We start from the raw sequence: 25,649 nt of genomic DNA, 5'->3' as shown, positions 1-25,649 counted from the left end.
AGCCGCAAATAAATTTACACATTTGCCTGTGAAATCGCCACGTGGCGCCTCGAAACGGACAAATTAGTTGTTGTTTAGCCGGGGTCTCAATGCTTACCAATGAGACAATATTGTAATGCCCTTTAAGTTCTACCAGATATTGTGGATTTCAGTTTCCATATGAACGTAGTACATGAGTTTTTTATATTACTATAACCAAAGCCCCAAAAATCAAGTAGAAAACTAGTCTTGTCTTGAGTGGCCGTCCCCTTGTTCTCTGGGCATGAATATACTTGGAAAAGCTTTCTAAATAATTAGGTATTTACTGTTTTTTTTTATACCCTGAACCCATTGAAAATGGGAAATCAGGGTATAATTGTTTTGTGAAAAAGTATGTAACGGGCAGAAGGAGGCGTGGCAGACCCCATAAAGTATGAGCCGCCGCCTTGATTTATAGCTCTAATAAATACAAGTTTATCAGTTCGCAACCGTTGAATACATAATTACACAACCAATTAGGAGAGCATATATTTAAGCCGCAAAACCTAAAACAAAAATCATGCAACGAATCAATATAACCAGCATCGCTAGCAGTTATCGGTCAAATTGTCATAGACGTGTTTAAACCGAAGCTGCAATTTCGTGAATATTCAAGCAGTCCCAAAGATTGCTTGAAACACTTTCAATCTAATTCCTGAAAATTAGTTCAATTAATCTGATGTTATTCAGTAAATCCGGTACAAAGTGCAGTTGCCAAACAAAATATTAAAGAGAAGGCTATAAATGGTTGGGCCAATTAAGTCTCGGACTCTAGCTCTGCCTTTATCCTATCGTCAGTTGTGATCTATACGCGAAAGCCTTGAATGCAAGAATGAAGCCCATATGGCCACAGTTAGTTCCAAGTCTACAAATATCTAGGCACATATTTTAGCATCTTATATGCGCCAAACGGAGCGCGACTATGTTCGCAATAACTGGCGGGCATCCACATCTACAATATAAAAGACATGCCCCATACGCACAAGCACACACTAAGTTACTCAGACAGTATATGTGTGAGTGCGCACATTTGATGATTAATTGCAGTCAAGATGATAAATGATTGGGGGTAATAGGAGTAGCAACGGCAAGCGCCACTCAAAGTAGTACAGGGAAGCTGAAAGCAGCTAGTAGCATGCGATGCAAACGTGGAGATGGCTCAGATATCTGGTTTGATTCCAAGAGTTTTTAGCAGCAGCCACGGTTCGAGGGTTGTGTCTCTATGGAGGCTCGGCTCGTATGCTTAGTTTAGCCGGTTTGCAAGTATTTAAGGCACACAGACGCATGGTCCTCACGTTTTGGGCCACGCTGAGAATATTTTTAGCTATTGCACGTACTTGGGATTGCTTTTCCTTTGTTGTTGTTGGTTTGCTCGCTGCCTCGAAAATTTTTCAAACAAAAATTTGCTTGGCATTCGTTTGGCACCCTAGGACCGCTCGACAGTCAAAAGGAATTCGTTGACGACGTGTTACTCAATGATGTGGGCGTTGTAGTTGTATCTGCCTTAAGCTTATTATCTTTACGCGTACATATGTGTGTGTCTCGCATATATACGCATCTATCTTCATGAATTTCCCAGTTCCAATGCCCAGCATTTTACTCTCGCTTTCGCATTTTGGTTTCTTCTTTTTTTTCATATTTAATTTTTCTTTTTAGCATAGTACGTGCTATTTTGGACTTGTTACGTTTTTGGCGTGTTAAACGTTAACTGCTGATTGCGTATTGTGCGTAAAGCTGGCTGGGAATATGTACTTAGACCCCAACGCAGTCAGAGTGATTTCGGCACTTGTCTTGGGCAAAATAGCAGTACCATTGCACATAAAGATATTATGTATGCCGTATGCCAAATCTATATGAATTCATAATAGGCCCAGAGAGCTCGGCACTCAACCTCAAGGTGACGATATTAAGCATTCACACTGAAATAATGCATGCTTACAAGTTCTTAGCAAAATTTAAAATTTTTATTATCCTTTAAAAATGTATGAGTAAAACTTATTATTTATGCATATGTCGATTTTGGCCTAAATATGTTTTTATATGTGAACAAACTCAATTTTACAGTAGCACAAATAGATACAGATGTTTTCTTGCACACAGATAAAGATACAAATGTAGCTTTGTTTGTTTATCTTTGCCACTGTAAAAACAACTGCCAGCTGTCTGAAATTCCAGACAAGTGCTCGGTACAAATGACGCAGCATAGGCGCAAGAAGATAAAGTGGGAGAACATTTTAAGTAAAACAGAGGCAGGGCACACAGAGAAAGCGGAAGTCCCGGAAGTCATCGGGAAATAAACAATACATCCGTCGCATAAAGTATATTAATTACAACGCGATTGCTCGTTCAGTAATTCGTTCATATTCTTTTTTCATCAATCCAAGCCACATATATAGCCTTTTTGGAAGTTATCCTTGAACATGTTCCAATTGAAACTTTATAGCACCAGCTAAAACTGTGTGCTAGCTGAAGAGCTAACCTAAGTTAACAACCTCAGAAACCTGCAACATTTGGCAATATCATTTCACTTGTTGCAAACAGTGAAAATATTTCAAGAACTTGATTTTTCAGATCGTATGCATGTGTCCATATAACGTATATGCAATAGTGCTCACCCACAACCTCCAGATTCATATTTCTATTTAAACTGAAATAAAAAATGTTTCCAATGTTCAGTAAAATGGCGAAACACACATTTAAAAATAGTGAGAATTTCAATGGGGCACATGCCAATAATTAAAATATATAAATGCGTAATAATCAAATCAAATATTTAAGCAATGTAGCGAGTGTTCTACATAGTGAGTAAACAAATGTAGAAAAGCTAGTATGTAGCTTGAATGTATGCATTGACTTGAATCTAAGATATAGATTCTAGAGACTACGCAGATAGAAAGCATTGAACAGTATCTACCTTATCTTTTTGCATGCCTGTGTATTGCGAGTTGCGCTTGACATGGGCCGCATATAGCCAAGCAATCGTGTTATGCGTCACATGTTGATAAGGCGTCAAAATTTTTGTTAATTAATGCAAACAAAAATAAAAATACATAGTAAACCGCTAAATCAGCTGGTGTTTCTGATAAGTCAAAGTTGATCGGTTTTTATCACACAGCGCAGAAAATAAAAGAGAGGAATTTAATTCGTACATAAACAGAACGCTGCGTATGTACATATGTATATATACTCATATACATGTATATATCATGCATATTCATATATATGTGTTTATAAGATATTTTTATTTTCATATCATTTAATATTTGCCAAATGCTCTTTGCAAAATACTTACATATATACATAAGTATAAGTATATATTATGAATATGTATTATTTCACATACATACAAATATATTTATTCAGATGATAACCAACAGCGACGGCGACTGTTTATTTATGACCGCATCATTTATTTACTTATTTATTTATTTTTTTTTTTTTTATTGTAGAAATATATTTATAAAGAAAATACGTTCACATTATTTAAATGGTTTATACGTGCCAATATATTTATTTTTTATGCATTTGCGCAAATTTTTACCTCTGCTTTGTTTGATTTAAATTAAAATGGAAGAGATTAGAACAGAAAAAGGTGTAGTTCAACCTAAGGATTTTGAAAATGTATGTCCGTGATTTTCTCTCATCAGAGTGTCAGAAATCGTTGATTCATAATCATAAACAAGTAATGTAATTGCTCAATGTATAAGTCCCTACAAAGCCATTCAAAGCCAAGTGATAAAAAAGAGGTTCCCAATTTATATATGTATATGTATAATAAAATATACTATGTATATGTATAATAAAATATACTTGCTTTGACGTCAATTATAGATATATGCGGAAAACACGTGTACTAATTTCATCGATATATTTAACACAGTTTTATATTTAACACACTTAATTGTGATGTACTTATAAATGAGGTTTGTAATATACGCTAGTTTTAAGACAAGTCATTCGCTTTCTTCTGCTCACTAACCTGTTGCCATTGATCCTCAATCGACGGCTGTGATGAAAAATAGCCAGTTGTGCATATGCGCTCCAGTTCGTTGAATATATTTCCGCTCGGTAGTATATCCATCTCGAGATCGTCGTCCTCAATAGAAAAAAACTCTGAAGACTCCGTGATGAAGCCGTCCTGTTATTTCTTTCAGGGCTAAAAAAAAACTATAGTGATCCCTAAGTTTGCGGTTGTTGTTAGCTATGAACAACGGCAAATTGTTATAGACTTTTTTGATTCACACTCAATGCTACACATATAGATTTTTATGATTTTGATTTAATACTTTGTAAACAATTTAAAGGTATTGCTCACTAGCAATTTCCTTGGCTTTTACTTGAGTTACACTAGACTGCATCATAGCAAGCACACGAATATAATATGCAGCTAAAAAATACACTTAATATTTCGATTCTATTTTAGTTTTATGTATTTGATTTTCTATATTTTAGCACTTTTAGACACTTTTAATTTTCATTGAATTTACTGGAGCAAACTTCTCAAAATATTTTTTATAGAGGTGTTCCGCTGCAGTCGCTTAGAGCTGTAATATACAAATTTTGTGATATTCATTAATAAGTTATTCGTAAATATATGTATATCTGTAAATTTGATCAACAAATTAATTGAATCATGAATAGAATCTAAAGGTCAATGTAATTTTTTCATTTTTTCACAACCTTACGGTCAGAGCAGATTAGGCATATTTTCAGCCAGTTTATTGGCTTTGTATAGATGTTAGGTAAAGACTTTGAGCTCAGATACTCTACGAAGATTCATATAAAGTATATTCTAGAAAAATGCAAATGAGTGTTATCTGATTATGCATTTTAGGCTTAACAATGCTCAACAGTTTCACTATCAAAATTTGGGGTCAGTAACCCCATGCATGAGCACACAACTAAAACACACTCAATTGGATAGGCCGTCAGTTGTTGGGACGGTTTTGTATTCGGCTCAAATTTTTTGTGATGTCAACAGCCACACGAAGTTGCACTGAGCAGCGAACTCCGAGCAACGGCCTGAAACCCTGATAGGTAGTTGTTAGTGTATTGGCCTGGATTGAGTCGAGTCGAGTAGTTTTGCTTTCGCTTTTGGTTTCGGTTTCGAGTTCGAGCTCGGGATCAAGTTGGAGCTCGAGCCCTGCTGATCGATATGTTGCATTTTACTTTAATTTCTAAGCGCTTTGTTCATCCCTCCCCTGTTAAACAACAAAATACAGCTACACTCGGGGCCCGTTTCATTGTCGATTTTTTTACTACCTGTTTTTGTTGGCCCTTTTATAACGTATTTTTATTTTTTCTCGTGTTAACTGAAAAAGAACCAACCCGCTGTTAAAGCAACCAGCAACCATCGACCAACCGTGCCGTGTGGTTTGAGTTAAATTTAGTACAGTTTTGTGTTTTTATTTTGTGTCTGGTTTTGTTTTGTTGCAGCACATGGCACACAACGTCAAATTGGTCTGGGCCTGATCTTTGTATTTCGGCTTCAAGCTTCAGAGAGACGTGTATTTTATGGCCTAGAAACTGTAAGGCGAGAATAGTTTTACCTTTTCTGACTTTTATTCCTTGTAAACTCTGTAAAATGCTAAGCGAAGACAATGCTCTTATTAAATATCATCCTGAAAAGTATTAAACGAAAACCGTAAAAGTACAAAAATTGATTTGACATTGACAATCTTAGGTTTCAATAAAAAGTAAAGCAACATGGAAAACAAGATTTCAAATTGCAAACAAAAAACATACATCTTTGGTTGGCCTCAGTCCTCACCAATTGAGTGAGGTATGACTCTAATTTTATGCATAAACATATATGTGTTGTTAAAGTACTATATCTGATTGTACCGTTTCTACACTTAATAAACCAAATATTAAAAAAAAATATATATATATATCTTTGGTTGGTTTACCGCGTAATCTAATCAGAGTCATCTAGACTTTTGGTACCCGATGGAAGCTTATTAAGCGTATTAAGCCATGGATGCCAATTATTTTCTTCGAAAAAAAAAAATTACTCGAAGTTAAACAAGTTAAATGTAAACGAACTTTTAAATTATCATAAGCTACCCACGCGTTAGGACCAAAGTTTCGCCCACATTCCCTAACCTTATCCGCAGACGTTTCTAAACAGATTTCCAGCAGACTTGAATACACAAATACATTTTACATACATACATACACAACCTACATTTGCTCTACTCGAATACTCTTCCATCAGCAACTTAACACGAAAAAAATGAAGCGAGTCGGAGGCGGGGTCACGCTCACGTCCGCTTGCAGCCTACGTGCGTTTTAATATGTTTCTTTTCATGCCTCTGATGCTGATGCCTTTGCTGATGCAGCTTCGGCAACTATGCGTGAGCATCAGTTGCTCCGTTGTACCTACTTTCTTCCAAGCCTGCCTTATTGTCATGTTTGTTCCTCATCATAGCGTTTAGATTGGCCAAAAAGCTGCTTGCAGCAATTAATAAAATGAATAAAATATACATTTAAGTTTCTAACGAAAACTTATCTTAATTTTGATGATATTTTAATACATCGCTCGCCCTGGCACACGCAGAGATTCAAAGGCATGGCTGACTAGTCAGGTCTTGCGACAACAACAGCAGCAGCAACGTCATCAACAGGCAGCGGCAACATTCTTCTCTCCCCAATGCCCACAGTTTTTTTTTTTTTTTTTTTCAATTTTTGTTTTTGTTTTGGTTTCAAAAGCAACAAAAACATCAGAGACAACACATGAAATTCATTCCCTGAACTTGATTTGTATAGTATGCCACTTCTATGCCCACTTGCTCTTGGATTCCCCTCTTGATTCGCTATGCATTTCATTTCATTTCGTTTCGTTGCTGCTCTTCTTCCCTACGCAACTCTTTCATATTGTTGCCCCGCTGCGTAATATTTCCTGCTCAGCCCATTTATACCCTGCGGCAGCTTTCCCTGCCCAGCAGTCCTCCCCCTCACAACATACATATCAACACTTTGTTCATTTCACACGTGAATTGCTTTAAAATAAAAACGAATGGAAGGAAATTTTCATTTCTGTCTATTTTTCAGACCTTTTGCTTGTTGCTGACTGCCTGCTTGTTTGTTTGTATTTCGTTATGAGTGGAATTTTTCCACAGATAAACCATCCAATCAATAAGTATAACCATCGCAATCCTTATTATTAGAAATTCAATTTCTGCTGATGTTGCTTTAAGCAAATCGGCAATGCAAACTACTGAACAAATTTCAACTATTCATTCCATGTTGATTCTGTGATCAAATTGGCGATATTTTTAAATGTCTTTCATTTTTTTAAACTGCATAAATTTCCAAGAGATTAGTTATTCACTATTGAACGATACCCATGATTAACTTTAATTTAAAAATTTACGAAATAATATTGGTTTTTATAAATATATCTTGAGAGCTGCAACATGTTGAGGCAATGAACACAAAGAATGTTCGGGATAAGAAAAAAATGTATCATGTGTATGTCTGTACACATGTATGTGCATATGTATGCGTTTATTTCTATTGTGTATCTTATCTGGGCGTCATTTATTTTTAGTTGGCAAATTGTGTATGTTTATAAACAAAAGGTTATTTATGCTCTCGACTTTTATTTTTGGTGCAGTCAAATAAATATTAATAAAGATCACGCGTTAATTTAGGCGCAACTTGACGGAACCTCCTCCAAGTCATTAATTTTTGGAACGAACTCACAAGAGTCCCTCATCAAGAGTCAGACATGTGGTGTCCGCATCAATTGGGATTGCGACAAGCGAGAATTGATGCGGACTGCTCTTCTCATTGAAGATAGTTTACACAGCCGCTACCATCACGCACTGAATATGGACTATACCACACGATTACCAACCGAACTGTAATTGTACTAGCAAGTGCACATTATATTGGAGGTGCAATATTGGTGTCAGTATTACGTATCACTGTATATATGTATGTACTTGAAGTACCAGGAACTTTTGGTTTTATTTGCTATTTACTTTTGGTTGAATGTAAAAAGAAACCGCCTGCAAGTTGAGCCCAGCACAAGCAAGTTCGATTTAATCTAAAACAAATGTGGCACTTGTTTTGCGCGATATACCATATAAACATTTTATATACTGAAATATATAGTAAAATTATAATACATACATATATTTACTGCGCTTCAGCAGCCGCACAAAAATAATATTGAAAATAGAGAAATATAAAGAAAAAACTTGTGCAGGCATGAATCAACCGCATTTTATATTTTCTGCTTTTGGTACGTGATTTAATATTAGAAAACTACTGAGTAGTTCATGCAAATAACGTTTTTTTCTTTTTTTTTTTTTTTTTTTCTTGAAATAATAAAATATCTACAACGAACAACAACAAGTGTTCGAGAAGATTGTTATGATTGTATGGCATATGATTAAACGCTTGGGGTCTGAGGCTTTTAATATTTTTAGCGTGAGTCTCGCGGTCTAGGCGCTGAGTCACTGTGCAGTGGTGGGATGTTGCAGCTTGCAAGCTCGTCTACTAGAAAGAGATACAAGATGCACTAATGCATGTTCAGCTCTTTGACCAGTAGACGGGCTTTAAATTTGTACTCTCTTCCTCAGATATAGATTTACGTACCTCTTGATGTTGTTGTTGAGGTTGGAGTTGTTACTGCTGTTGCTGAGGTTGCTGCTGCAGCACTTGTTACTTTGACGCACTTTAGCGCAAAACTTGTTTGCACACGAACACACTGAGGCACACTCACACATCAATGAGACGAAGACTTTACACAGTGGATGCCGACTGCCGAATGCCGACAAACAACAACAAACTAAGCGGAGCGTTTCCACTGCAGAGTAAAGCGAGCAAGTTGTGATAAGAATTTAGTTTGCCGTAATTTTGCAATAATTATTTATCCAATTGTGTTTGCGACCGAAGTAGTGGTCAAAATTTTGTTGGTATTTATACTATTTTCTATTTACACTGCAAACGTTTTCACCTTCTGTTTGCTTTTGCACAGGTGTTGCTCATCTACTTCTGGTAGGTGCACATATCACTGTATATTCATGGCTGTTTAAGTTGCCACTGTTATAGTCTGCTTTATCGGAGCATACTGTCGTCCACTCATTTCTTATCAAAACTTTGTTTACACCACGCACACATGCAACTTGCACTGGACAACGAATTTAGTACCGTTATAAGGTAGAACAAACAATGGCTAATGACCGATTTGTTAGTTACAGCTTGCAACACCACAAGTGCGTTTCAAATTGTGTGAATTAGTTGCTGGATAAAGAAAATATGCCGCTGCTAATAGTGCGACTGCGGCTTCGGTTGCGACTGCGGCTGCTGCTGCTGCTGTCTGTGATAACTGCGCTTGCGACTCCGACGCACGCTGAACCGTTAACGTAACCGGTAAAAACAAGACTGTTGCTGCTGTTACTCTCAGAGAGACACAAGTGCAAGTTAAGCGACGCTTAACATGTAAATGTTAAGCGAAAAGAGTCGAACTGTAAGTTAACAGTGCCTATGTTGCGCTCAGAGAGCACACTTCTGCTCTTCGTCTCTTTAATGCGGCGTATGAAGCAGTGAACAGACTCACCACAGCAACGAATTCAACATCGCGAGTCGCGACGTAATCGTCGGAAATAAAAACTAAAAATGTGAAACAGCACCGTGGTGAGAATGATAACAGTCAGTTCATATTAACATTGCCTAACACAACCAAATTCTGAGGTTGCTCACAAATAATTATACGTACATACATACATGCAAACGATAAAAGGTAATTAGAGAGTTGATCGCGGGCTATACATATGTAAATAGAGTAGATATGCACGAAAATTAAACATCTGACAACAAAACTAAACATTGAACCTAAGACTACAGATTATACATATACAAACTTCAACCATTGATAAATATATTATTTCTGCCGAAGAAACTACGGGTCTATACTAGCGGCGCACTGTCGCATATACTCGAATTCCACCCTCTCGAAAAATTATGATAATAATAATGCAAAGGCAATTGGCAGTTGGTATAATTGCAAATAAACTAGCTACAATACCATGTACATGCATAGAGATTAGGGCAAGCTAAGGTGCGTTGACAATTTGACATCTTGTTTCTGTGTTGCTGTGTCCCTGTGTCCTCACCTCGCACACACCAATTACCCGTCATGGCGGAAGTCGCACAAATCCGTAAATGGCAGAAATTATGACATGCCACAACGCTCCAATCCCAACTCCAAACCAAGAGCCATGTTAGGAACTCACACAGGCGTGTGCTGTATTGTCTGTAATCGGAAACGAGCAGGGGAGTACCTTTGTATGTATAAGTTACTTCGCGGGGACGGTCTTTAATTTATTTATTTAGCTTTTTTAGCATATAAGAAGCTGATGTACTTGGAGTATACCAAACGACCGTTTAATGAATGTGGCATTAACTCCGTGAAAATAACCAAGTCAATTGAAATGAAATTACTGTATCCCGGGTCTGTTTGACATATAAAGAAGCGAATTACGAGCCGAAATATAATTTTAAGATATACCAGTACTTACGGACAATACTCAATATATAAAGTAAGCTATTTCGATTTATTTGCCGAGCTGTTTTGCTGATGAGCTACGATAAAGAGTAAACCACTAATAATAGTCGTTTAGTCGCAGAGATTTATTTGGTGACGTGCTGATCTAAGTTCTGCAACTGACGATGGCTGGGCCGTAAAGGAAATCATAAAATGCGTGAGAATAGGCACAGCAGTGAACTGTCAATGCTCTTTGTGCACACTGAAAACACATCAACCATACTTCTTCACTTTGTTAAACAGGTCTTCAGTCTGTAGATTAATGCTAAAGACCCTATATATTGTGATTCTGGTCAATAGATCAGTTTGCCATTTGATCTGAATCACTGTAAAAGTGTAATGACTGTCACAACCACCATCAACTCAAATTTCTCAGCAATTATGCGCTGATTAAGAACTTTTAATGGCCAAGGGTATATTTCAGTCGGCCACTCCCGACGAGCGCAGTCTTGTTTTCTTTTAAAGCCTGTGTAAAGCAAAGCGTAAATATTTTGATGTATTCATGGAAACAGTTTATGCATGTTAAGTAACAGACAAATTGACGGAAACTTGGACATGCCGAAGACTTTTTGCTGAGAGAGGGGTATAGGTTCATGCAGAAAACGGGGTACGGTTAGGCCACACCATTCAATTTATTAATAATTTACGTGGTAATATTTTTGGACCAAACACAAAGCGACTACCAAAAGGCAATAGATGAAAACATGATACATTCAAACGGTGGGTGGATGGGGAAGGGGAAGTGGAATTGGCTGGGGCAAGTAGCAACATAGAAGAAGAAACAGACAGAAGCACAACGGCAACAAGACGCATATGAATTGGAAACTAATCGTGGAATATAAAACGAGAATGATTATTATGCATCGCACACTAATCATTATGTCTATGACCACAAAAAGTGGGCGAGGGCCAACAGGGGGAGAGAATGAGGGAGTAGAATATGCCACATAAAACTTGCATATTTATTCATTCATACATACTAATTTACTTGAACATAAGTTTGTATATCCTCATCACATCCCCACGTTAGCTCATACCTATCCTTATTTAATACCAAAACAAGACTAAGTATAACAGTAATTTATTATTAGACTATTTTTGAGAATCATTAATATAGCAAGGTGTGAAATCTTCTTTATCTATATTTTTGTATTACTGCACATTTAGTGGAATTAACACATTTTACAAAAATTCAGGTGAATAATTTGTGCTAAGCTGTGACCTTTTATAAGGATGATGAGCACAAAGGTTTAAGATATTCCATAGCATGGGGGAAATGCATATAGCATTAAGCTATGGCAACATTGACAGCATACGAGGTTGTACATACCTGTGTTCTGAAATAAATTAATTTCACGTTCGTGTAGACTTTAATCACTTGTAGCAAGTTAACATAAATTGAACGCAGAAAGGTTTTATTCAATTAACTGTTGATGGTGTCGCTTATGTTTTTGCAGTGCACGAGCCCGCAGAATGCAGCGAACAGTACTTTTTTCATATTTTCACGAAAATGATAGCCTTTGACACATTGTTAATGGCCATTAATTTATTGCATTTGCAACACATACACTCAAAGTGCACTCGCGTTGTTGATTTTGTTACTGTTAAAGGCCACTCTGGTAACAGTACCGCTAGAAACGAGGATCTAGCCGTCTAGATCCAGATTTTATAAATTTGTTACTGAACTGTTGATATTTCGTAAACTGTTGCAGCTTGTACCTAACTTTGCTGGGTCAATCCAGGCGAAGCCATAACGATCTTCGTATTTATCTCTAACACACACTCCATCTTTTGCGCTTCCTCTCTGTCTCAAGGGAACTATTTGCTAATCAATTTGATGCGCAATAAAAGAAGACAATATTTTAGTAATAGTGTTTTAGTTCGGCAGCCATGACAAACCTGGCCTTAGTAAGTAGTCATCCATATGACAAGCAGCGGGTCATTATTTTGCACTTTTGTTGCAGGGCGAAAATATTACACAGTGAGCATTCCGAATAAGACAAAAGCCAAAGGATGAATAGCCAAATAAAGTTTTTTAAAACTTTAGCCTAACTACGAAGGGAATGGGATTTTGGCGATATGAAAGAGAAAGCGGGCTAGCTATCAAGATATTACTAAGCAGGTAAAATGACCTGCTTCGCAGCTCAACCGCCACTTGAACTTTGCTGTTCGCTTCGACTTGGCTCTTTCACTATTTTTTATTTTTATTTTTGGTTTACAGCGCAGGCGAAGTACCGCGAAGAGAGAATTACAGAGCACACACTAAAGCCGGCAAAACAGTTGGAGAAAGAAGAACATGTTTAACGAAATTCGCAAGCTTTTAACCTGCAACCAATTAACAGAAAATACTAGGAAGTGGACTGACTGATATTCGGAGAGCCTCTCACACAGCTTTGAAACACATATAATGATTTGGAAAAAAGAGAATATATACAACAAAAAACAAACAAACGAGTCACGCCGGCTCTTCAGCTACGCACACGCACTCATGCACACATACTTGCGCCACTCTGTTTGATTGCGCCGCCTGTTGGTATGCAACACTACGCTAACACACCACTCGTTGCGTGTATTATATATGTATATATATGAGTGTGTCTGTTTAGTTCGCTTGCCTGTGTATGTGTTGATTGGCCAACTAAGTGCAACACACAGCGCAATGACCCGACCCGACGTATTCAAACGCTGACTCGTTTCTGGTTAGTGTAAACTCTGGTCGATACCTGATGACGATGACGACAGAACGAGACAAGCAAATCGACGAGCGCCCCTACAGATGCTGGCCACAGCCGACGCCGTTGATGGCAACTCGTTAATATTTTGGTTCGTGTTGGACATTCACTCACTTCACTCTCCTTCGCTCACAATTTGCGGAAGCTTAACTCACCGCAAAATGCTCAAAATGAGCAGCCAAATTACGAATTCCTTCCTTAATTTGCAAACTGGCGTCTCTTGTCGCTGTCGAGCTAGCAGCTCTCTGGCAGTTCATGCTGTGCTCGCTCTTTGAGTGTGCCATCCTGTATAACAGTGCGACTCTCTTCAGCCAGAACCTTTCGAGCTCTCTTAAGAATTTGCGTCTTTTTATGGTACGCTCTCTGGGTACAGGTGACGTCACCTGCATGTTGACGCGCACGCCGGCATTGTAAACAAAACATAAAATATATGAATGGGTGAGTGAATTGTGTGGATAAAACAATAACGACTAGTATGTGTGTGTAATACTGGTGCTTGATGAATGAAATTCTGTTTCTGTTATACTTTGCTGACATTCCGAAATTATTATGATTTAAATGCAGAAAAGCAAATCTTTATCAATTCGCCGTCAGCTTGGGGAAAATTTGCCCCTGTTCGTTTAAACTCTATTGACAAAAAGGTTCAAAAATCAAGTTGCCATTTATATTTCAAAGATAATTATTTCATTATTACATTACTGTTTAGTAAATCTCTGAGCAAAATTTATTTGGAAGAACGGTAAAATCTATTGACAGCAATTGACAGACAAGTCAAGATGCGTCAGCAACAAATTTAATTTGAATTCTTTGTATTTCACGCACAAACTCAAACGCATATTACCAACATGAACTTAAGTTTTTAGACAAGAATCTGTCGAAAGAATTTCTATTTTCGAATTTGTCATGTTTTCGCCTTACAGCGTCTAAGTCTATAAAATATATTATGAGGAGAGTAAGATGGGTATGGGAATGAGAATGAGAACGCTGGCTGGGATGTGCAAATATGCGAAAGCTAAACGTCAGAGCAACCCTTTTTTGGTAGAAAGTTTTCAGCGCTTATCTTAAGTCGCGTTGACAGGCAGCAGTCAAGACAAGGAAATACATAGAGAAGTACAAGTTGAAGATGAGACTAAAGCTGGGCCGAGGCTGGACCACCGGCAAAGGACACAGCAGTCGGGCAAACGTCAAGCAATAGAAATTGCTGCGGGTAAAAAATGGAAGAAAAAAATTAAAGAACATGCTCGACTCTTTCCTTGGGACACTGGTTGACAGTGAGTGATTTGACCGTACCCTCATTTGCGTGCAGCCAGCAGGCAACACAGCAAAACTAGCAGGATGAAGCAGCACCAAATGGATTAATGTGCAAGGATGCGGCTCCACTGGCAGAAAGACATCCGAGAAAATTACGTCAACTACGCACTGGGCAGGCATGAAAATCTATCTAGTGAGAGATGGAGAAGCAGTAAGCGTAGCTCATTTACGCGCTGCACTCGAGTTACACACAGTCCTCGAGCACCCAGCACCCACACCCAGCATCCCTCCCATTTAGCACCCAGCACCCAGAAACAAAGCAAAACTTTGCAGAGCTATTTTCTGCGCCCAAATGACAGCGCAATGTAATAATGAAAAACTTTTTCTTTGTCAATTTGATGAGTATAAAATTTTTCAACAAAAAATAAGAAAAGGGCACCTCAGCTCTGTTGTGTGGGCAAGAAATATAAAAGTTCTTAGAGTAAAAGCGAATTAACCCACCTAAGAATGACTTCAAATTAGTTTTTAAAAATATTTTAAATATACTATATATGAATAATAGTTATAGCCCCTTTCAAAAGTGACCTTTCAATATCAGTTAAAAGATTGTCAAATTATTTATATTTGCAGTCGATGCAGTCGAGCCTCAGAGTGCTGTGTCTTATGGGCTAAAAATGTAATATTTAATATTACATTCCGTTAACACGGGTACAATGAGGCAACTAGATGCTTAAAATGCTCGCATTATAAAGAGCAATCCAGAACAAATGTGTCGTCCTGGGTATTTTTGCAGTTCTGGTTGCGACCTCCCTTGGTGACCTGAAAGGTTGCCCAGCACCAACCACATGGTCTACATTTTTACTTTGTGCCTTATGGTGCTTGCGTGCTCTGTGGACAGTGGGAACTGGCTACAATTCCGTAAAGTCGGTGAGAATTGTGGAATTCATAAGCTATGTGCGTTACGCCGCCAACAGTGAAGACTCTTTGTGCAAAAAGCATTTTTGCTGCGTCAAAAGCGATCCCGATTCCACCATCCTTCCTACTTGCTCGGTGCTCAGCTCTCGGTTCTCGGTTCAAGCTAGCATGCCATTAACCCACTCGCAAAAAGTGCAAAATCGTTTAAATTATTGTTACAAGCTGCCTGGCCGTTGCCAACAACAACAGGAACAATCACACGTAACCGGAGCAGCTGGGAAATTATAACGACAATGTCCAACCGTTTGTGCTTTGCTACGCATTGCTTTGACTACTGGTTAGCATAACTCCAACAGCTGCAAGCGAAATTTCCTGCAAGCTCCTCTCTATGTATCTGCGTGTGTGTAAAAGCCGGAGTTTACAGGTGTGTATACGTGTGTACGCGAACTGGAAGTATTAAAATATATTTACTGCTCCTTTGTGACTCTCTTCTGTATGCATTCAGCGAAGAATTAAAAATGTCCTTGCATTGCCAGCCCAGCTTTTGTCGATTGAAACAGCAACGTTTGCTCAGATTAGAATGTGAAGCTCAAATATTATATACACACTTCACACTCAAACGTAAATGATGCGTAAAAAGTAAATTAAGTGAGCTAACGAGTTTGTGTTGCAGCCTAGCAGCTCTTAGTACACGGACAGACATCACAAGGCCGCAGTCGAGCACAGAAGATAACTAAGTTTCACAAGCCTTGCAAATTCGCAATTACCATAATTTGCAGCTAAAGGCAGTGCTCACATGTAGGCAATATATTTTACAAGCCAACAGCGACTTGATTGACAGCTGATAATATTAGCCTGTTCAGGAACTCCATTTCGAGGATTGCTCTCATATGCAGCTTAGTAACTCCGACAAATCCAAGCAATTTAATAAATATTAGATACATGTATATGATGAACACACACATAATTGGCCTAGTGGCTGACCACCAAATCAAGTGGTTTTCACCTGTTAATAGCTCTCGTCAACTCCGAACCAAAAGAGAGCATGTGAGGTTAACACTCTTTATGCACGCTGTGTTAGCTAATAGACGAACTAACGGACAGCTCTCGCCTCATGCTGCGGTTTTCAGCCGTCAAATGCAAAACTAGACTCCGGAAAAAAAATAGATTTTCAAAATTTGTCAACGTTGTATTCCGAGGCGCACAAACAAGTACACCCACTTGCTCTTCTTGTGGCCTCCAAAACTCAAACACCTCGTCCAATGAGCTGTCATCACCCAAAAAACAGCAGCTAGCTCAAAGTAACTGCTAGAATATGCAGACTTTCAGCTCACCCGTATGCAGATCGTGAGCTTGTCATTATTATATATATTTATACATTTCTTATATTTCAACTTCAATATACATATATGTAAATATACATATGTACATGTTATCAAAGCAGAAAGAAGTATGGGATGCATAACAGATAGGTCTAGTCCAAGAAATCCGTTTGTGAACCCTTTAATGGCCATTTTGGGGACAATGAAATAACAAATAGTGCAAGAAAAAGTAGTAGCCAAATACCCGCATAATTGTCATGTTAGACAAGCAATACACACTCGCTCCATGGATGTTAATTAAATTTTAATAAGCAACGGCGCTCTTTCGCTGTGCCGTTCCCGTATAAGTCAGCAATTACAATTATGCTTTGATGACCGTATGACCAGCACTCATTAATTTTTAATTTGTTGAAATAATAATTGCCAAAGCCATATCTAGTTAAACTTCATGCAGTCGCTCAATTGGACCGTTATATGCCGCCTGTGACATACGAAGCATTAACATTAACACCCCGGAGACATGACTAAGCCCTGGCACAACACACAAAATTAACCTCTTCAATTGACCAGTCGCTTGTGTAAAATGAGTGTGTCTCTTTGTTCAAGTGTGTGTGCGTATGTTGACCTTCATGCCGTCAAACGTATGAACGTATATGGGTGAAAATGGAGACTAACTGACGGTCGGCCGCAGCATTCAGTATAGTGGTTGCCCGCATACCCTGTAGAGTGAAACGGACGATTTAATAGTGTGAAAATTGAATATTCTAAAAAACAAGCCTAGGGTCTTAGGACTACTGTATACACAGAATATGCATACGAGAAAATTAGACAAACAAGAGTTCAAATTTCAACTTGTCTCTTAGATCAAAGCGCATTCTGATAACTTTTCCAATTGCCGTAGAGTGACGCATTGCATTCAAATTGAATTCACGATAATTTAGTGAGTCAATGCAGCATGCTGTACGTAATAGATACTGTTGAATGATGTACACGAATCCACACTCGAATACCACAAAAGCTGGCCCAGATGACCAACAATACTATATATTAGGTGGCCCACTTCCTTCGGCTCAGTTTTCATTTTGGTAAATGTAGTGACATTAATTGATGTGACTATATTTGCTATATTTGCACACCTTAAAGAAGTACCAATAAACCATAAGATTTCATAATCTCCAGTGTCAGCTCCAATGTCAAAAAGCAAAGGAGAGACAGTTTAATTAATTTATGACACCATTTCACTTTTCCACATTAATAGTGCCTGAAAGGGTGAACCCACATACACACACATGCAAGCACATGTGTCCCATTGGCGTTGCCCACTTGGTTATTATTCATTAACAGAAAAGCCACAATCTTTATGAAGCTGCTCCTCTCTGAGTGGTGCTTGATTGCTGGCTGGTTTCATCAATCAAGGGCCAATAAAGGGCTCACCCTAACCATTGAACCCCATTCAGTTTTGCTTAAATTTTTGGTTTCGTTGTTTAATTGCATTATTTCTTTAATAAAAGTCAAATTAATTGGCAGCAATGGGTCGCTTAAGATCTACTTCATATTCTCTAATCATCCACCCTTTTGAGTCACGACTAAATTATTTTCTGCTCTCTGGGTTCAGTCTGAAATGCAAGAACTTGTTAATGTTTAATGGCTATTTTTGACTTTGATGTTCGTAGGTCGTATTCCAACTTAAAGCAATTTACATTCATGTTTATGAAATATGTGCGAACTGAGTATCAAGTAGAGCTATTACGAGCTCTAATATTTAGTTGTGGTAGTTGTGAAAATGAATTTCCCTGAATGTCGGCGAAAAATGCTGTGTTTCATAAGCGTTGCTTGCTTCAAATTTCACAGCAAATAAACATTCCGCATGGCCGCATCTTTTTTTCCAGCTCCCTTTGTGTATGTGTGGGCGTGTGTGTATGTGTGTGTGTGTGGGTGTATGCTCTTTGTTTTATGTACAATATTTTCATAGTTTTTCACAGTTTGTGTGACATAAATTACAGCGACAGGCAACAGTAGCATAGAAAACTTCAGTTTATCCATATTTTGCCACGAGGTTTTTTAGACATGTTGGCAGAGTTTTGCCAAATTTGCATTCTTAGCAGACAACAGCAGCAGCGACTAATAATATTTGTATTCTATCTAAGAATATACACAAATTTGCCAATTTACTCTAAAAATGTGAGTTATTTCTGCTAGTTAAACAGCCTTATTGAAATTGGCTCAAATCTGTGGCCATTAGTTAGTTCAAATGGGCACAACCAAAATAAATGTCAACTATGAATATGATTAGAGCAACTCATAATGTGGCAATCGGATGCTATCGACCGCATAATACTCTATTGCGGTCCAAAAAAAAGTGGATTTTGAGTAATGGAACTATGGAGGAGTCTGCAATAACCTTGTCCTGCCATTATGGACCCTAGCTCCACAATATTGAAAGTTGTAAATTGTTCTAAATTGATCACTTCCTTTGTAGATATACCGGAATCTTGACACTTTATACGACGAGGCTCCCCGCAGCTAATTATTTATATATTCTAAATTTCAACTGCGTTCACACGGCCCGACGAAGAGCAAGGCCGACTTCGAGCAAAACCAATACACTCTTTCTCTTTGTAAATTACTTTGAGAAGCTATATTTTGCATTGCTAAATCTAAATTGATTTGATCCCAGATCAAACACACCTTGAAGTAATTGTGTGAAGGTCGTAGCACCTATACTTTATTAATGCGTTGGTTTCGTCGCCTGTGGATGTTTTCCCGCCAAGCGTCGATTTTGTTGCAACAATAACTTTGCAGCTATTTTATGTGCGATTGCTCCTGTTTCATTGCTGTTTGGGCTGAAGAAAAGTGAATTACAGGCGCCAACGCGCTTAACCCTCCTTCGCCAACAGTGGCTCCTCAGAGTTCAGCTGCCGTTTCGTTGCTTCTTTTGTAAGTCGCTTTTTTATGACCTCTAGCCGAACAAATGTGCGTATGAATTGTTGCCCAAGCATCGCACAAACGGCTGAAGAGCCGTTGAGTAACGCTGCCTGTGTAAATCATATTTACAGTGGTACAATAATTGAATTAGACGGCCCTAAGCAACAGCGACACGCCCCCTGCATCCACTATTTCTTTTTCGTTCTCACTGACTGCAAATAAAATTTAATTAGACGCAAATGGCCTTTTGACCTTTTGTACGCAACGCATTTTTTGTGTTCGAGTAAAATTCGTTTCTTCAACATTCATACTTTTCCTATTGCCTCACGCTTTAAATTAAAATCAATAATACATGTTTACACAAGCCCCGTTACAATAGTGATTCTGTCCGCTGGCATAATCAGCTTTAAAACAATTGAGTGTCAGTACGGTAACTTAAAAGCTGTTTTACCACATAGTAATAGCACTTGGCATAGAAACGAAATAGTATAGAATGAATGAAAAGCGGCCCTTCACTTGTACAGAAAAATATATATATAAATATAAATAAAGTTATAGTAGATTATTAATGGCCTATATTTATTACATTAACAGCCCTTTTGAAAATTATTTGTTTTAACATTAGTTTCACAAAGAAACTTTCTATGCTAAATCAATTTTCATCCAAGACACAATAAGTGGTCGCTGCATTAGCTAAAGTCTAAAATTTCCCCGAGGGAATTTAATGTACAAAGTCCAATCACATGGTTCGTGCACAGACTAAACATGTCACATCTAGCAATCTTTCCACAGTGGTACAACTTACTCTGAGAAATAGATGGCGTCTAGATGGTCTTTATTGTTATTGCAATTGAATCTAGTATGTCCATTATAGCAATATTGTAATACCCTCAGCCCACTAAAAAAGGAAAATCGAGGTATAATTTTTATTTATACTTTTAATTATTTTTAGAATTAAGAAGTAAGTACCTTAATGACCTTAATACTTGAATGTTAATGTTAATTAAATTCAAATGAAATTTGAAAGTAATTATGCGTCTTGAATACATATCTATTATGCTTTAGTGAATGTGTCTTACTGACCAAAAATTATATTATTACGTATATATATATATATATATATATATATATATATATATATATATATATATATATATATATATATATATATATATATATATATATATATATATATATATATATATATATATATATATATATATATATAATAAGTATGCATGTAAGCCATGGGGTTGAGAACTCTTTTCCCTAGCAATAAAACGTTTTGGGGGAACAGGGTACAAAAGCACATGAAATAACTGCTCTTACATCTCAGGGCTACAGGGCATTGAGAAATGATGAGCACGTGCTTCCCTTGGCCAAACATCATGATAAGAAAGGCGCAAACAATTTGACAATTTAATGTGGCGACATCACAACCTGCGACCACAAACTGGCCACGAGACTCGCTGACAACATTAGCCAGTGCAGAACAGCGAGCGAGGGAGCGGAGTCTATAATTATAATTCCATTACCATTACCAGGCGAAGGAGGTGCGAGTAGTGGCCAGCATCGGCGCAGGACTTTTACGAGAAAAAAAGGAAACGAAAATGAACAGAGTGCGATTTGAAAGGTGCAGCAAGCTACCTTGCAGATCCTGTGTAGTCATGTCAAACACAATTGAAGTGGCGTAATTGTTGAAAAAGCGACCAAGCTAATGATGGCCACTTGAGAACTTGTCGAGAGCCAAGGATAATGCGGGCTGCAGTTTCGATGCGCAGCTAATGTGCGCGCGTCAAGCAGCAGGTGAATCAGTTGCCCTTCCTTTGGGCGCATGCGAATGCGGATGCCGTAGCCGCAGCCGCAGCCGCAGCCGCAACCGATGCCAATGCCAATGCGGAAGTATGCGTTACTCGTTTGATTTGACGAATAGTTTACGAGTGCTCTGAAGGCTCTAACCTGGCAACAGTATCCTTATCTGACTTTTTGTTTCATTTGACTCTATTTGTCTTCTTCCCACACTTTCGGCTCAAGCCACATAGGTTTTATGACCCAAGTAGCAATTATTTAACGTACTCCAGCTGCACTCAGATTAGAATCTATAAGAATCGTTAGCTCCGCAAGGAAGTGTATCATGTTGTCCACCATTCAATTTAGACACTTAATGGCATTGCATATGAAACTGTTAATAGAATAAAATAGTTGTCAGTGTGAAGAACAATTTTGAATTTCAGTTTGGCTTTTGATGCTGTTGCCCTAATGGTGAATGCCATTTTTTTTTTTATTTGATACCTGGATGGATAGATACAGCACCTTATGCTGGCACTAGCATATTATTCATGCCCATAAGAATGTCAGCGGCTACTCGTTAACACCGCGGGCGGCTTTTGTTGTGCTCGGAGATACGATATGGAGATCCACTTCACAGAAACAGAAAAGTAACCTGTGTCCACTCAACTTGGTAGCTGTAAAGTTGTTAACTTTGGTTTTATTGCTACACAGTCGCCTACTGATTTTCGTTCTGCACCGAGCCGTCCGAGAGAAGTCTGGAATCCAGCCAAAGGCTACGATTACATAAAATCAATTGTGCCCCATAGCAATTTTAATTAGCATTATTGACGATTGATTGCGCAGGCTTCGGAACTGGCGAGTTCACACACTATAATTGACTTATTTCCGCCAACAGAGATATATTACTAATTCATAGATCTTACCCCTATGGGAGCAATCAACTAACAATAAAAGCTCATTATGTAAATGTCACAGTTTTTGGCCACTTTTCGACGGAGCGCTTTTCGGGAGCGCTACTGTTTTGTTCAATAGCTGCTTATCGATCCGCAGGTTTATGTATTTAATGAGCGGCCAGTGAGGAAAGCAGGAAAACATTTTTAAATTTTTATTGCCTCACATTTGGTTTTAACCTGTTGTCGAGCGTTTTAAATGAGAACATAACTGCTTCTGTTGCCGGTGGCTGCCAATTAACCCTTTCCCATTGTTGCTCATGTTAGGCTTGCCGCTTTTACGGTTTAATTGCGCGCACAGCGGTCAGAGTTAGCCACAAGAAACAGAGAAATCAATCTCGAAATGCGTTGACAAGCCTGGCTCATCGCGAAGATCTCGAGTTCAAGTTCAGTCGGGTGTATTTAAGTGAACCTTTAAGAAATTACCCATAAAAAATGGCTTTATTTAACAAGAGCAGCGCCGAATAAAAGTCGAGCATATAAACTGAACCAACCAAATGAAAAAAATGTTAAAGGTAAGAAGAGAAAATCTGAAAATGTCAACACATTAAATGGTGTCAAAGGCCCACAGTTAGGAAAGCGGAAGACGACTAGACTTTCATATTCGGTCACATGACCACATTTTAATGAGATCAAATTACCATTCAATTAATACAAAGAAAACTGCCTGAAGGCTAACTAAATTAATATATTTAAGCTAATACCTACTTAACAAACAACAGAAGGACTCGGACGCAAGAATCAGCGACTGCACTTTTTTCTGTCTGTTTTCACAAGAAAAAGCTCGCTGTGTTCAAGAATGATTTTTCAATGTATTTTATATACATATTTACATATGTAAATAAACTGACTGATCTAGCATGCTTCACTTTTGTAAGAATTTTTAAATCTTTATTTGCTACGATTCCATATGATTCGTTTGAGCTGTAGCAAGCGACGTGCTAAAAACCCAACTTGTTAAGCCATCAAAGCTGCTTAATCTCTCCGTAGTTAAATAATTCAACATTAACTACAGTAGCCCGATCTCAATTAAAACTAAAAATCGATATTCGTTGTCAAATATTTGAAACTCCTAATCGTGTCAGACAACACCATTACCGCCATAAAAATATCAGTCGCATCGATTGCTTTCTCATGCACGGGCAGATATGTTTGGGGCTGCTTCTCATCTTGTCTGATTCTCCGACAATATCTTGATTTATGCCGAAAACGTGTAGCAGCCGCAAAAACCAAAACACAAATCAAATGCTAGCAGCGCGACGAAACATTGCAATAGTTGAGTCTATACTAAGACGAGCTCCTTGAGCAGATTCAGCTCCTTTAGCTAACGCAGAAGCTGTTGCACATACTCGTATATCTGCAAGTAAGTGATACAAAAACCTCGAAACGAGCGCGAAATCCAAATGCCCAGGAAAGTGAACGGCTCGCGCGTTTTTTGTCGCGCCAAACTTAGCGACTCGTTACAAAAACGCTTCGGATCGGAAATCGAAAGATCGAATTGAAGATGTGTACGATCCTGATATTCCTGCTGCTGCATGCCTACCTCATTTATATTTCGAACGCGAGCGTATAAAAATATTCTGTTGCCCGATCTGGCCTGGCCCAAAAGTGTCGCCCCCGGCTTATGGTCGAGGCGATCACCGACCAACGATCGATATGTGCGTTCAACGTAAGCAGTCCACCAGTCCATAAGTCCAGCAGTCCAGCGGTCCGTGGCAATCTGTGTTTACTCAGAGAAGATACTTTTTACACAGCCAGGCATTCAGGCTGTCAGTCATAGTCATGCCTGATCATTCCGAAGTGGGACAACCAGGCTCAGAGCAGAAGCTTGCTTTTACTGCGATTGTGACTGTGCTTGGGCTTGCGCCTGCTGGCTGGGGTGCTGCTTGCTAGAAAGAAGGCCTTCACACTGTGCTGCATTCCTGACCACCAGTTTTCTTGTGCGAATCCTCAACGCCTTTTAGCATTGTTTATGAAGTGCAATGCCCCTCCTGCTTCAAGCCTTGCACGTGATACAATTATGGCAGTTTTTTTGCTAATGTCTAAATGTCTTCTCTTTTTTGCGGACCAGGCTGCGAACCATACGTTTCTCGCATATTTAACGCAGTTTCCGTAGACTTTGTCGAAGTACATTTTGTCGAAGGACTATTCTTTGGTTCTATTCAAATAGTTAGAGACTACAGCTTCATCTTTCATATAATTTCGAAAGAAGTTCTCTAAAAACATTTAAATATGGTTAAATCCGTGCAATACAAAATAATTTACAAAATATTCGTTAGAAAGTGTCCTCTAAACACCCATACTGTGATTTCATATAATGGAAGCACTTCACACTTTGGCTTGGGCTCCCGTTGCTCCCCTGTTGGTAGTCCATGATCTTACTTTTCTGCTTATAAATTCTGATCACAATGCTGCAACGGCAAGGCACACTACAGCACCTCATGGCGATTTCAATGTCATTGTCGCCTTGCCAAGTAAGTATTGTACAATGGGCCAAAATGAATTTTAACTATCTGTTTATGCGATTGGCTTGACACTATGAAAACCTCGATACTAATTTGTAATTCCTTTGTAATTTTCGATAGTATTTACAAACTATTACAAAAATATGAATATTTCAAAAATTTAAGAGTTTCAAGAAACTATACAAATTATAATAATCATCTAAATAATGTTTTGCGGAGAATATTTCTGTCAGTTCACACTGTGTCAGGCCTCTCCGGTGGAGCCATGCGCAAAGAAGCTGCAGTTGCCACCGCGGGCGATCGATAGCTATGGTCGTGTCAGACATCTTGTAATTTTGTACTTTGCAATGAAGTTTTGCTGTTGTTGTTGTTTTTGTTGTTGGCAACTTGTTGACACTTCGTTGGCGCGCAAGTTAATTAAAGAGCGACTGACCGACGTTCCGACAAGACAATCCAGGGACCACCAGGTAGCTCATTGAAAACCAACGCAAATGGTATAGATGCTTCATTTTATACTGTAGTAAAAATAAATTAAACAAGAATGGTCTAGTTCGAACCACCCAGCTAGCAGGTATCCCGCTCTAAGCTTTTTACATTCATCATTGTGTTTATTTATATTTACAGGTATATGGACATTTGAATACTCACAGCTGGAAATATCGCTACTGAACAAGAAATTGAAAGTGTAAAATTACTATAATTTTGACTCAGTTAATTGCCTA

At 38.3% G+C, this 25,649-nt stretch overlaps 1 protein-coding gene across 2 annotated transcripts in view; it reads right to left on the bottom strand.

Moving 5' to 3' along the window:
* Positions 1-12,701, bottom strand: part of LOC108617331 (Krueppel-like factor luna) — a 79,952-nt gene extending 67,251 nt beyond the window's left edge. The window contains exons 1-2 of one of the 2 annotated variants that reach the window (XM_089472326.1): positions 11,907-12,701; positions 3,998-4,562 (exon numbers count right to left, since the gene is read on the bottom strand). In XM_089472326.1, coding sequence (XP_089328452.1) covers positions 3,998-4,099 — 102 coding nt within the window. In that variant the 5' untranslated portion in view covers positions 4,100-4,562; positions 11,907-12,701. Of the gene's footprint in view, positions 1-3,997; positions 4,563-8,625; positions 9,436-11,906 lie in introns of those variants that run through there. The other variant, XM_018013103.2, reaches the window with a different exon arrangement.
* Positions 12,702-25,649: the final 12,948 nt, after the last annotated feature.

This window comes from Drosophila arizonae, chromosome 5, assembly GCF_054131065.1.
Source record: "Drosophila arizonae isolate 15081-1271.41 chromosome 5, UAZ_ARI_1.0, whole genome shotgun sequence".
NCBI lineage: Eukaryota > Metazoa > Arthropoda > Insecta > Diptera > Drosophilidae > Drosophila > Drosophila arizonae.
The sequence above is the reverse complement of the archived record's forward strand: the minus strand, read 5'-3'. Positions and strand labels throughout refer to the sequence as shown.